A 14,682-nucleotide genomic window follows, 5' to 3' on the forward strand; every position below is an offset into this window, starting at 1 on the left:
CTGCAAGCTCATACGAATGAAGTTGAAGGAAGACTTTGAGAAATTTCAAACCAAAAAGCTCCTACAGGCTACTGAAGATCATAAAAGTCTCAAAAAATGCAAACGGGGACTGGCGTTGTACAGGTCATCATTATCGGCTTTGAAGAATAGGGACGGAGAATCAGTAACCGATTGAACAGAGATGGAGGCAATCTGCAGGGATTTCTATACCCAGCTGTTTGCATCCCGTATAGATGTCCCAATGCCATCACTTCAACAAACCGATGAACACATACTCCCGGTTCTCATTAGCGAAGTCCACCATGCAGCCCATCAAATGAAAGAGGGGAAGGCTCCAGGTAAGGACAGTCTGACAGCAGAAGTTAAGATGGGAGGTCAGGAACTTTTGAAAGCTCTCACCCAAAGGTTCAGATGCTACCTGGAAATCCAGAAGATACCATCCAGTTGGAAAGAGTCCAATACCATCTTGTTGCATAAGAAAGGCGATCAAGAAAATCTAAAGAACTATCGCCCGATCTGCCTGCTCTTGCATATTTATAAATTGTTCACTAAAATAATAACAAATCGACTATCACGAAACCTGGATGAACAACAACCTAGAGAGCCGGCCAGCTTTCGAAGGAATTATAGCACGATAGACCACCTCTTCACTCTAAACCCACTACTAGAGCATTCAAGGGAATATAAATTCCCTTTGTGCATTGCCTTCTTGGACTATGAGAAGGCGTTCAACAGCACAGAGACTAATGCCATTCTTGATGCTCTTTCAGAACAGGGCATCAGCGTGAAATATATCACATTACTAAAGGAAGTGAACTCTGGCTGCAGCACGGACATATCGCTGTTAGATACTCTCCTCCAAATCCCCATTGAGAAAGGTGTAAAACAAGGAGATACAGTTTCACCAAAATTATTCACAGCCTGTCTTGAATTGGTTTTTAGATAAGCAGATTTGAAAGCTGGGATTAATATCAACGGCGAGCGGCTAAACCAACTCAGGTTCGCAGATGATATAGTGCTTAAAGAACTGAACACAAAAAGTAGTCAATTCGGATTAAAAATAAATTGGTCAAAAACGAAATACATGAGATCAGATGTTCTCCCAAGAACCCAAATAACTCTTGGAGGAGAGCAGATCCAAGAGGTTGATAAATACGTTTATTGGATCAGGAAATCAACATGTGTCACAATCAGAAAGGCGAACTGTTGTGCAGAAAAAAAGCTGGATGATGCGCATTCAATGACCTCAAGGACATCCTCCAAGGAAAGATCAGTAAAACAGCTCGTGCCAATCTTTTCAACTCGACCGTGCTTCCAGCAATGTTATATGGCAGCGAAACATGGTCGCTGACAAAGATTGAAGAACATCAACTGTCTGTGACACAGAGGGCGATGGAATGAACATTTTTGGGCATTTTGCTCCACAATCACATCCCCAATGAAATAATTAGGCAGCAGTCTGGAGTGCAAGATGTTTTTGAAAGCAGGCTCAGCAAAATGCAGTGGGCTAGACATGTGGCCTGACTCAGTGACAACAAATGGACCGCAGCTCTATCCAAGTGGTATCTGCGAGAACAGAAACGGCCACGTGGTCAGCATCCAAAGAGGTGGGATGATTTCTTAACAAGGTGATATGGACAAGCATGGCGAAGGAAGGCCAGAGCAAGAGAAGATTGGAAGACATGTTGTGATCGGCTCAGTTTCAACTGATGAAGGACTGACAGTCTACGTATCTATCCATACAGTATCCATTTCTAGCCCTGACAGATCATACCTCAAAATTACAACATCCTGGTTTATAGGAAAGAGAGGTATTTTAGATTTTATAGGCATCGAACATGTATTCAGAAAACTCTGTTCATTAAAACAACCTGGATTTACAGGTATCACGTTATTAAACTGATCCATGTAACATGCAAGAAAATAGTTAAAGGTAACCTGTAAAGGATTATTTTTAAATTGGGATTCTGTTCTCTTTATGATGTATAAATAAGGCCTGTTTTGGTTTTTCCTTCAAAAGTTTATTTATTACTTCTGAAGTAGTAGGGAACGACAAGTTCTGTCTTCCCTGACTTTTCTGGAGAATCTTCTGGATCTCTTGGGGCATGCTTATGAAATCTCACACCTTATTGAAAGGGCAGAGTGAGGGTTCATGAATCTTTAACAAAGACACATTTTATCTAAAGTAGTAAGTAGACTACTTAATACTGATGTTAAATAGGTGTAACAAAAGCAAAGAGTTTTGAACAGTCTGACTAAAAATTCCTTCCTCTCAATTGCTCAGCTTTCACTCCCAGCTCTTGAAGTGTCATTTAACTATTCCTCCAGTCATCATAGTCTTCCAAGGCAAACACAACATGAATTTCTAATGTAAAATGTATGTATTGTAAAATGGAGGAAAATCCAACAAAAAAAGGGCACAGGCTAATTTTTCCCCTTGTGGATCCTCTCTGAAACACTAACAACATAAAACACATTTTACATAAACAAGATCTGTGTTTGCCTTGAGTAATCAAATGGTGTTATTGCAATTCACATCTTACCTCTCCTTGTCTCCCTCTTTCTTGTTTATTACCCTCTGTTCTTGTGTCATACTTGAATTAAGGCCTCAGTTCTGCCATTTAACTGGCAGAGATGGACCCTTATGTTAATGTAGAGTCCTGCTGAAATGAGAGGGGTTGCAGAGAGACCCATCCTGTTCAGATCCAATTACAGGATTGGGGCCTTAAAACATAAGGGTTTTTTTTTTTCCAATGGCAGAAATTGTGGACCCAGTCTTGCTTCTGTGAAAGTAAGTGGCAAAACTCCCATTCACTTTAATGGGACTAGGCTCAGAAATGTGTCTTAACTGGTTTTGTGAAGCACATAATTGTGTACTCAAAAATAATCAATAAATAATAATACAAATTTCAAACTACAATATAATGCCTTTCCTTTAAGTTTGTGGACAATACTAAAGCCCCAATCCTACAATGAACTTGGTATGGGCGGAAGGGTTCACCAGCACTGAGCTCATTATAAGTCCCAGGCCAATGGACGCTGCGGGAAGTGGTGCGGGGCGAGAGATGTGCTGGCTGCCGCTTCCTGCTGCCCCCATCAGCCTGGAGCAGCAAACCGCAGCCACTGGGAGCTGCGATCAGCCGAACCTGTGGACGCGGCAGGTAAACAAACTGGCCTGGCCTGCCAGGGTGCTTACCCTGGCGAGCTGCGTGCCAAAGGTTGCCGATCCCTGCTTTAATGTTTCTGGACCTTTCACTCCATGTCTTTTAAAGAACTAATTGTGGTCACACACAAAGCTAGAAAGGTAGTAAAAGAGTCATTATCTGTCTTATTATTATTACTTATTTGTATTACTGTCATGGACCAGGACCCCACTGTGTTAGACAGTGTACAAACACAAGAACAAAAAGATGGTCCCTCCCTTAAAGACCTTGCAATCTAAATTAGTCTTCAAGTGACAATATGAATGTTTCTGAGAATAATAAACAAATTAAATCCACAAATACTTTCTTTCAATGATGAGGTGAAGGCCAGCGCCATATCTAGCTACAAATGAAACTGTCTACAAGACAGCAACTGAAGTCCCTTTTATAAGGAAATGAAACCACAAACACAATCAAGAACAGTACGTAACAGACTACATAAAAAAAATGAAATGAAATGGAAACAGAAACACTGAATCATATGGTTACACAGGCACTGACTTGAGAAGATAAAAACATGAGTAAAGAAGGAAATATATGATGAAAGACTGAAAAACCCCCATCTAGAGAAATGAGTGAACACACACAATATAAATAAATATGGCTATCACAGGTGCTATGAAGCTTTCATAGACTTTGGAAAAAGCTGCAGATTTCACTTGTGGCTCCTCAACTGAGATTATCCCAAGCTCCAGCTATTTAAAAAAAACAAAAAACACCCTTCACATCATGCACAACTGTCACATGCTTTCTTGTCAGCCCCATGTCAAAATCAGACCTCGAGGCTATGAAAGCAGAAGGGCGTAATTCAGGGCTGCGACACTGTAAAATCAGGTCTCTTGTTCCCAGCACGACACAGAGGCTGTGATGAGGAGTTTCGTTTCTTTAATTAGGACTCTGCTGTATAAATGAACTCGAGTTAACTCCGTTATCAACTGAGTCACCTCCAGGGCATAGGTGCCGAAACAATTTTTACAGCCGGGGGTGCTGAAAGCCAGTAAACAAAGCTGTAAACCCTGTAAATGATGGGAACCACTTCAGCCCCAGGGCCGCTGCCTGCCGCACCCCCAACAGGCTGGTTCCGGCACCTACGGGCCAGGGTCTCCGGGGCAGCACCGCTGCTGGAATGGGGCTGGGGGCGGCCCCCTCGCCCCGGCGTGTGTGAGAAAAGAGGCACCGAGGTTACACCGGAGCCCAGCGCGGTTTGTCACGCGCCGCGGTTGCCGAAGGAAGCGGGGCAGCATCACGCTGCTGAGCCAACAGCTCCGGTCACGGGTTGGGGCGCGGGGAGAGGGGGGGGTGTAACACCGCGCTAGGCGGGCACAGCCCCGCGGACCGGGCTGCAGACGATGGGGTTCGGGCGGTCCCCGCCCCCGCAGGTTGCCGCCTAGGCCCTCCGCAGGCGCGCAAGGCGGGCGGGCGGCTGCCCCGGAACGACAGAACGGGCGGGGAGATCGGAAACTTGCCTCAGCCGGCAAGAGCCTCCCCGCCCCCTCCTCCCCCCGTGTCACGGGGCCCCGAGGGCGGCGCATGCGCACAGCAGCGCACTAAGCCGTTGTTCCGCAGCCGCCGCTCCCTTAGCAGAGTCGCGTCGCCAGGAGCCGGAACCGCCGCCGCCGATAGCGGCCTGGGAACAGCAGCTGCCGCCGCCGCCTCGGCCGGTGAGTGTCGGGGTGAGCAGCCCGGCTCCTCCTCCTCCCCATTCCCCCGGCTCGCTCGCCCGCCCGCTGCTCCCCAACCCTGAGAGCCGCCGTGGCGGGGGGGGCGGGGGGTACGGAGCGGCCCCGGCCCGGCCGTTACCTTCGGTGCTGGGACCCGCGCTCCCCACCTCTCCTGGGCGGGGTGGGGAGTAAAGCCCCGAGGGTCCCTCCGCCCGCCCGCGCACACCGGGGGCGGCGGCGGCGGCTGGGGGGCGGCCCGTGAGGAGCGAGGCGTGTTATTTACTCGATCTCCTGCCTCCTTGAAGGAGGCAGACACCAGCCCTGGGCACCGTGGAGACGCCTCAATGGGAAATCCCGCAAGTCTCCCACAGCCCCCGCTGAAATAAGGCAGCTCTGGCTCCAGGGGTCTGGGCTGAGCTGAGCCCCTGCTCCCGTGGGCTCTCTGGTGATTTCCCAGCGAGAGTAATTAGTGCTGAGTCTGCTCGGCTCGGTTTACTGGCGAAGGTGGTTTTTTCTTTTGTATCTTTGGCAATCTTTTCCCTCCCCTTGAAAGGGTCAGTGGGATAGATCCGGTGTGCTCACAGGACAGGGAGGGCTGCACTTCACAAACCATCCAGTGGCTAATTCAGGCGTCTGTGCCATAACTTGGTTAATGGTCTTAGTTTTTACAAACGAAATCGCGTTGACTTCTCCATTTAGTAACAGATTTTATTGCTAGGACGTCAATAGTTTAGACGGAGTCCTTAACTATCCCCTTGAAAACATGGCTAAGATTATATAGAATTCCCTATATAAACTGGCTTTTCATTTGTGTACTGGCTGACTGATCTGCTTTTCATTTTCTATTGAGACCACAAGTTTCTTTTACCCAGGATCTATAGTATATATTTATCTATGCCTATATTCTTAGAGGCAGAGATCTTTAGTCTCTGGTTAGTTATCAGCCCTGTTTCTTCCCCCCCTCCCCTTTTGTGCATGTCACTACAGAATCTAAATGCTTCTCAGGTAACCTTCCTGGAGCTTTGTGATGAGGATTGCATGACTAGGTTTGTTAATCTTCTTGTGCCTTGATAGAGGATGGGCTTGGACTATAGTTGGTTGGAAGGTTTATTTGTTTTCTTGAAGATCCCCAAATAATTCTGAAGATGGTACTATTCTGGATTAGACTGTTTTTTCTTCTGAAAACTCTGTAACACCTCTTCTGAGAATGACTTCACTCTGATTCTCACTTTGTCCTGGATTTGTAAACTAAATTGTTTGAGAGAAGGACTGCCTACTTAGCGGGTTGTGGATGAAGATGATTGCTGATATAACTGCATCCTGACTCATGAATGTTCATAATGATAACTAAGGCCTTGCAGTGTCACTGGAGAATTGGGTTGCTGCATTCTGCAAAAGCTGAAACTTCAGCTTCAAATGCAGATGCTACTAGTTGTAGCAATCCAGAGTGGAGCTGATGAATGTGTGGTGCACTTTTGCAAGATATCTTCCTTGCCTGAGAAAGGAATCATTTAGCAGTAAATTGAAGGTATAAGAAGACTTTTTCCATCACTGATGCTGCCCTGGACTCCAGACTAAGTGGCAATTAAGATGAGACCATGAGGCTTCAAATCTTTTTAGTGAATAGGTTACAGATGTCCTTGATGGAATATGAGAACAGCTGCTTGGCTGGTTCTTGGAAGTGTTTCTCTCTTCCAACTAGTTTAACTTTGGTCTTGCTGGGTTGAATTTGAACCAGTGGCTGATCTCTAGGGAGAGAGATGACGTTGGTGGAGTCTGTGAACTAGGGGATGTACAGCTGGCTGCCCTCAGTCTGTTGCTGGCAGTGGCATCTTTAGGACAGATATTAGAGAAGCAACAAGACACATCCTGATAGTACTCTACAGGTCAGTATTTTGGGGAATAGGGAGTAATTTGGTGTAATGAAAAGCTTTTTAAAGTCTGCTAGTTCAGTTAACATTCTCCCCCCTCCCCTGTCTGAGTCATTTTTTCTAATCCTTCTCTCTCTCTCTCTCTCCCCCCCCACCCCCCTTGTTGGGTTTTGCAGCCCATACCAGCATGTAAGACTTTATAAACAAAAAGGACTGAGTCATCTCTGTACAAAAATCAAGTTAAGTGATTGTGTGGGGAGACAAAATCCTTTTCCTGCTCAGTGTTTCTCATAACTTTAAATAGCCCTAATAATAGAGTAGTGATTTCTGTCCATACTTTTGTCATAATATGTTAACTAACAAACTAGCTACAAGCTACTAAGTCTGTGGTGGAAGTTGTCTGCTGTTACACAATGTACTGCAGTAGCTAATTGCAGTGGGGAGTTCTTTCAAGATTTTTCATCTTGGTGGCTTTTAATATTTGTATAAATCTGACCATTTAATGATAAATTTCAGCTGAATACATGACTTTTTTCTTTAAATAACTGGAATTTTTAGTCCATTAGAATACCCAATATTACTAAAGATGCCATTTCTTAGTAGAATTTTCTTTAGAAGCTTGGACCAAGACATTCAGTCATTACGGATATCTGATGTTGTGGTTGCAGTTAAGGTTTTTATGTTTTGACTCATCATTGCAAATTTACATTTATAAATAAGAAATTCTCAAACTCTTCCATAGTGTGAACCTCATGCTGCTCAGGCCATTTTCCCATCTCTTTGTGATTGCAGGGACCACCAGTTTGTGATCAGGTAACATTGCTAAGAAAAATTATAAGAAAGCTGAGATTCTTTCTCGCTTTATTGGCTTACTTGGTGTAAGCCGAAGTCTGAAGGACTGCTTGCATGAGTAACGATTTTGCAGGATTTTGTTTGAGCTCATCCACTCTGGCTGTGAGGGGAAAAGAAAACCTGAACCAGTTAAGTTAACTCTGGTTTTAAAGACAGTTCGAAACTGGTTAAATGTACACTGGCTCAGTGAATTTAAGGCCTTAATGCTGAAGTTGCATCCTCTTCAATTGGAACAACTAGAGCACTGGACCTCAAACTTTTCAGTGTTGTGCTCTCCCCCACTATGGCTGGGGCAGGGGATGTGGCTCTGGGGTGTGTGTGGGGGGAATGGGATGAGAAAGTGGACAGGGCAGGGTAAGGGGGCCAAGGCTGGGATGGGAATGTGGCCTGTTGAAGAGCCATGGCCAGAAACTGGGGACAGGGCTGAGTACATCTGGGCCATGCTCGATGGCCAAGGCTGAGGCAGGGCTGGGAGCTGGGCAGCATCTGGGGGCAGGGCCAGAGCTGGGCTGGTTGGTGGTCCCTCCCTGCCCCCCATGGCAACTGGCCTGGGCCCCTCTATGGGGGCTTACCCCACAGTTTGGGGTCCTCTGAGCTAGAGATTTGGGAAATAGGCTCAATCCCAATTCCTTGTTGGTTTAATTTAAACCATAAACAGTTAGACACAGATGTAGCATTTAGCTACACTACTGATACCGTGAAAATAGGTAGATATTACTGTACATATGGTGCTGTGTAGTGCACAGAGATATTGAATTTTGAGTGCTTTTTCCTCAAGCTTGATTGTAGTGCAAATTGACATTGTAGGAGCTGTCTGTCAGGTAGCTAACTGAATCACAAAAATCTGCTAATGATTGGAATGACACTGGCACAGGCATGTCTATTGTAGTGCTGTAAAATTAGGCTATGTACTTGGGATAGTGTTAAGAAGATGTATATAAGTAATCTGTTTAAAAGCAGACAAGGAAGTTAACTTCTGTAAATAGCAAAGTAAATCAGCAGGTTATGGACTAATGACCTGATAGGATTTAAATATTTTAAGTTTGAAACTGGCACTTGATACTTGCATAAATGAGAACAGAAAGTTTTGAACCATGCATGCCAGATTACATGGCAAAACCCTCTCTCTCTTGACAGTCCATATACTACTTATTAAGAAAGGAAAGCACAAATAAAAACTTTAGGGTCCAGTGTTTCCAAACTTTATATGGAATTCCTTTTTACTTCAGTGGGAGTTCATGTGCAGAAAATATGCAATATTGTGGCTCTCTAATCCTCAGCCACCTAGTCCTGGCAGAAGTTAGAGCAGCTGGGTGTCCTACTCTAACTTCCATAAGATCCATTGGAAGATCATGTAGTGAAATGAGGCTCTGGAAAGTCAGTGACCTGCCCCCTTCCTATCCTTAGCCTGTGGGCGAAGGGGGTGTTGTGCAAGAGGAGGTCCAGCCCAATGGTTCTCAACCAGGGGTCCGGGCCTCTCTGAGGGGTCATGAGCAGGTTTCAAGGGGTCTGTCAAACAGGGCAAGCATCAGACTTACTGAGGCCCAGGGCAGAAAGGTGAAGACCCACTGCATGGGGCTGAAGCCTGAGGCCCTGATACTCCTCACCTGAGGCTGAAGCTGGAGCCTGAGCAGCTTAGCTTCATTGGGCTCCCTGTGGCATGGGGCCTCAATCAGTTGCCCTGTTTGCTACCCTCTGATGCTGACCCTGGCTTTTATATGCAGAAAATCAGTTGTGACATAGGTGGGTCGTGAAGGTTTTATAGCATGCTGGAGGGGGCCTCAGAAAGAAAAAGTTTGAGAACCCCTGATCTAGCCACTTTTGCCAGTTTTCCACTCATGGCGAAGTTCACTCACGTAAGGGGAATTCTCCTCTAATTCTGGTGGTTTTAAGGTCACTCACTATTACTGATGTGGCACAAAGTGGCTTTAATGGGCAGTAGAATCCAGTTGTTTGTTCAGTGAGTTGGCCTTATAAACACCATAGGAATCAGAAGCTATGCAAATATGTAAGTAGGGCACTATGAAATCCATTTTATTATTGTGGGTTTTCAGTTTTATTATTTTCTGATTTTGTTTTTTCCATTTAAAAAAATATTTTGATTTTTTTAATCAAAATTGTTTGCATTGACAACAGTTAAGTGGACCTACTATAAATACATTAAAATGTTCAGAATTAGATTGCAATGGGAAAAAACAATTTTAGGAAAAAAGCATACAATTTAAACAAATCCTGCAGATATGCAGTATATTGTAAAAGTAACACACTTTAAATCACTTTTTAAAGTAGCACTTGGTAATATGACCAAACTGACATTGGTGAACAGTAACACAAGTCCATAGAAGAGCCTTGTACACTGTCAATTTAACTGAATTAATATTTGAATAATTAAAAAAAATTAAAAAGCACCAAACATAAAGTAATCCATCCTTGCAGCATTCATTGTTGCCATTTTAAATTAAACTCAGTACTTATAAGGTTCCTTCCTTCTCAAATTAATTTCAGATTTGATTAAATTTCAAACTATCAAATCAACAGTTTATTGCTGAGTAGCATTACAAATTCATAAACTTAAATGTTGTTGTTTTTGCCGTCTCTGATGGACATTTCCATTGTGATACATTATGGTTAGCCTTTTAGTGTTTTTCCTCAGAAAGTGATTCCCTCTTGTCTATAAGTAGATTTTTATATTTACTAAAGCTTCTCTCTGCATCTACAGAACTGACAAGGAAGATGTAAGGTAGGGCAACCTCTGCTACTTTAGGCACTCGTCCCTTCATAACCTTCCAGTAAGCGCAAAGATCCCGTGGATCTGAGGTGGGCTCATTCTGAGTGGTATTCATAAACACCAACCATTGTTCTCCACCCCTCACCAGAACTGTGTGGGGAGTTGGTAGTTTGTTGTACTGATCAATGTTTTGTTGCCTGGCTGGAGTCTGCCTGGGAGTTGCAACTCCTGATATGATACTGACACAGCAAAGAACTGAGTTCTCAGAAGCTGCCCTTAAATCCCAGATGCTGGCACTTCTCCCCTGGCCCCTACACTCTCCCACCCTGTGCCCAATGCTCTGTTACCTCCAGTGGGTGCCCATACTTCAGCTGTGCAGCTCACCCTGCCTGCCTGTGCTGTGGTCCTAGTGCCAGGGAGAGCCTGGATTCGGTGTTATTGTTTTGATTCCGCAATTCTGTCCGTGTTCTCGTTAACACAGATTTCATAGAGCTGCACTTAAGGTGGCACTTCTGGAATTTCATGTTTACACTTCAACTTAATTAGAAGGACATAACTTCTAATTCAACATTCTTCAAGCAGGTAACAAGATTAGCTAACACACACGAGCTTCTATTAAAGGGGGATTTTAACTTCCCTGGTAGCTGTTGGCAGACTAATACAGCAAAATATAATATGTCCTGCAAGCTCTTACTGTATGTAGGGAACAACTTTGATTCAAAAATTTGACTAAACAACGAGGGTTCATCCATTTTGGATCTGGTTTTGACCAACAGGGATAAATTAATTTTGAATGTGAAGGTAGTTAGGAAATTATCATGCTCTGATAGAATTCAAGGTCCTAAAGAAACAAGGACATGAGAACAGCAAAACAAGGACACTGGACTTCGAAAAGCAGACTTCAACTTGGAGAAATAGCAGGCAAGGTCCTGGGGAGAGACCAATCAAGAAGAAAAGGTGTCGAAGGGGGCCAGCAGTTCCTAAAAGATGCAATACTAGAGGCTCAACATCAAGCTATTGCAATGCAGAGGAAAGATAAGAGCCACAGGACACCAGTGTGTCAGCACAAGATAACTAAAAACCAAAAGGGATACATACAGGAAATGGAAAGAGGGGCATGTAACTATGGAAGTATACATGCAAATAGCATGAGTGTGTAGGGATAAAATCAGGAAAGCCAAGACTAAGAAGGGTTTTGACAAATTATGTCAGGCAAAAAAAGAAAGATCAGGGATGATGTGGGCTTACTACTCAGTGGAGAAGGTGAGCTGACTATGGAAGATAGAGCTGCTGAATACCTACTTTGCTTCAGTCTTCACATAAAAAATAACGTGACAGGATTACTGACAAAGTTATCATAGACAATAAAAGGGAAGGAATGCAGATCAGGATAAGTAAAGAACACGTCAGATCTTCTGACTAATTTGAATGAATTCAGTTCAGCAGGGCCTGATACTATTCACCCCGAGGTGCTGAAGGAATTAGCTGAAGAAATCTTGGAGCCCCTGCAAACTCATGGATGACAGGAGAGAACCCTTCTCCAGTCCTCCAGAACAATGTAGTATCCATCTTTAAAAAGGGGGAAAAGAAGGAGCCGTGGATCTATAGACCAGTCAGCCTGACTTTGATACCTGTGAAGCTATGCAAGGGTATAAAACATTAAATTTGCAAATACTTGGAGGGTGAAGGGGTGATCACTAGCAGCCAGCATGGATTTACTAAAAGGAAGTCATGCCAAACCAGCTTGATTTCCTTCTTTGACAAAGTAATTGGTTTGGTAGATAGAGGGAATGCAGTGGACATAAAACACCTGGACTTTTGACACAGTCCCATGTGACATTCCCATAAGTAAGCTGGAGAAAGGTGGGCTCAGTAGAACTACCATTAAGTGAATACATAATTGGTTAAACAACTGCAAAAAAGTGACTAATAGAAAGTCAGATTGGAAGGAGGTCTCAAGTGGGGTTCACAGGGATCTGTTCTCAGTTCGGTGTTGTTTAACTTCTTTATTAATGACCTGGATGTAGGAATAGAGATTATTTTTTAAATTGAATAATTTGCAGATAATACAAAGCTGGGAGGAGGAGGGGTGGTTGCAAATACTTTGGAGGGTAGAACTAAAATTCAAGGGGATCTTAAATTAGACAACTGGACTATAGACAACAAAATGAAATTAAATAAAGACAAATTTAAGGTGCTACACTTAGAGAAGAAAAACCAAATGCACAAATAGAGAATGAGGAATAACTGGCTTGTCGGCAGCAGAGCTGCTGAGAATGATCTGGGAGTTGTGGTGGACCAAAACCTCAGCATGAGTAAACAATGTAGTGCTGTTGCAAATAAAAGCAAATGCAATTTTTGGTTGCATTACCAGAGGCATAGCATGCAAGTCACGAGAGGTGATAGTATTGCTTTACTTGGTGCTGGATAGGCCTCAGCTGGACTACGGTGTCCAATTTTGGTCATGATATAGAGAAACTGGAAAGATTCCAGAGATGAGCAACAAAGATGATCAAAGGGATTGAATGCAAACCATATGAGCAAAGGCTGAAGGAACTGGGTACGTTTAGTTTGGAAAAGAGGAGATTAAGGGGGGACATGATAGCAGTTTTCAAATACTGAAAAGGCTGCCATAAAAAAGATGGAGAATAATTGTGTTCTCTTGCAACAGAGGGCAGGACAAGAGGCAATGGGTTCAAACTACAGCATAGCAGATTTAGATTGAAGTCTCAGGAAAAACTGCCTAACTGTAAGAACAGTAGCACTATGGAACAAACTGCCTAGGGAAGTTGTTGAATCTCCTTCACTGGAGGTTTTTAGAAAGAGGCTGGATTAGCTATCCGTCTTTGACGGTTTTGACATCAAATAGGTGACATCAAATCCTGCATTTTAGCAGGGGGTTAGACTAGATGACCCTTCTGGCCTCATCTAAACCTGTGGTTCTGTGAATCTTGGCTTCCTAGAAATCAATCTTTAGAGAATAAAATAACTGTGTTCCAAAAGAAATACCTCCATTAGAAGTTCTGTTTACATTCCAGATCTATCTTTCAGTAAAATTGAACATTTGGAGGTTCTTTGGTTGGTAGAATAGAAGTCTGATGATGATGATAGTAATGCTCCTGTGCATCAATCTATCCTGAAGCTTTTTGTTCAACATTAAGCAAGACTTTAGACTACAGATCAACTGAGGGTTTCATCTTTCTTCTATAACATGATTTACTCTTGTTTGATGCTAACAGAAATTCTCTTTTCTGGACAGTAGCTTTTAACATAGCCAACTTCCAAGCTTTACTTGGCATTTTATACTTTTTGAGAGTAAAATAACTTGATTATTAAAATAATGTTCTTATTTTTCTTCAGTGGGAATTGCACAGAAATGTCTCTCTATCCTTCTCTGGAAGATCTGAAAGTGGACAAGGTAATTCAGGTATGCTGAAATATATAGACTTCTTTCTGAGATGAGTTCTAGTTAAAAAGGAACAGTTCAATTAATTTCATTTTTAAACAAGTTTCTCATGTTAAATGTGTAGGTACTACATTTAATACTTGACTAAATTACTATAAAGTCTTTATTTTTATTTTTTTGGTACTTTGCCACCTATTTGAATGGATTGGATATTAATACTTTCTTAAATTAGACGAGCTTGCTTTTACAAATATTTCAATGTAAATCTTATGTGATCCATATGGAACACTTATCCTTTTTTTAACCAAATAGGTGTTTGTTTGCTGATATCTAAAAGTTGATAGCAACTTCTCTGCTTATATCAAAATGACAAGTTAAAGATAAGATATACATTTTTATTTTAAGGATAAAGGCTGCAGCAAATAAGTTAGATCATAAAGTAAACCATTGAGTAACAAAATGCTGATTCAAAACTGCCTCTTCCTTGAATAAAACTTTTATTCAACTCTGCTAGATAGGTCAGTAGTCCTACTTTTCACGTCTCACTTAGAGTGTGTGTAATAAAGAAAATAACTTGACAGTCAAGGGTTTATTTCCACCCCCACTTGAAATTTTGATCTCAAAGCACAGTCTGCATCCTGGAATACAGTGTTGAACATATGTCTTTTCTTTTTGGGACAGTTAATTGATCTTAATGTTCTAGGTTTGTACCACTCCAGTTTCACTGCTGTTTTATGTTTATCACTGAGAACTTTACGTCAGACCACATGCTGGAGCACCAAATAGTTTAAAGTTTAATGAATCCTGCTAACCAGCCTTTATAAAGGCCTGTCCACGCTAGAAGTTGAGATATGCAGTAGCCTGGTTGTCTTTTACACTTAGAGGCATCTGTGTTCAGACATGTTTTTTTCTTTTATATTACCAGTGATGATTCTTTTACTTGGTTGTAACATCAATCACT

General features: G+C 42.8%; 1 protein-coding gene across 3 annotated transcripts in view; it reads left to right on the forward strand.

Moving 5' to 3' along the window:
• The first annotated feature begins 4,553 nt into the window (after positions 1-4,553).
• Positions 4,554-14,682, forward strand: part of LOC120398706 (syndecan binding protein) — a 33,194-nt gene continuing 23,065 nt past the window's right edge. Inside the window, exons 1-2 of one of the 3 annotated variants that reach the window (XM_039526276.1) lie at positions 4,554-4,876; positions 13,676-13,742. In XM_039526276.1, coding sequence (XP_039382210.1) covers positions 13,692-13,742 — 51 coding nt within the window. In that variant the 5' untranslated portion in view covers positions 4,554-4,876; positions 13,676-13,691. The remainder of the gene's footprint in view (positions 4,877-13,675; positions 13,743-14,682) is intronic. The other 2 variants (XM_039526275.1, XM_039526277.1) reach the window with 2 other exon arrangements.

Source organism: Mauremys reevesii, linkage group 2 (assembly GCF_016161935.1).
Source record: "Mauremys reevesii isolate NIE-2019 linkage group 2, ASM1616193v1, whole genome shotgun sequence".
Lineage (NCBI taxonomy): Eukaryota > Metazoa > Chordata > Testudines > Geoemydidae > Mauremys > Mauremys reevesii.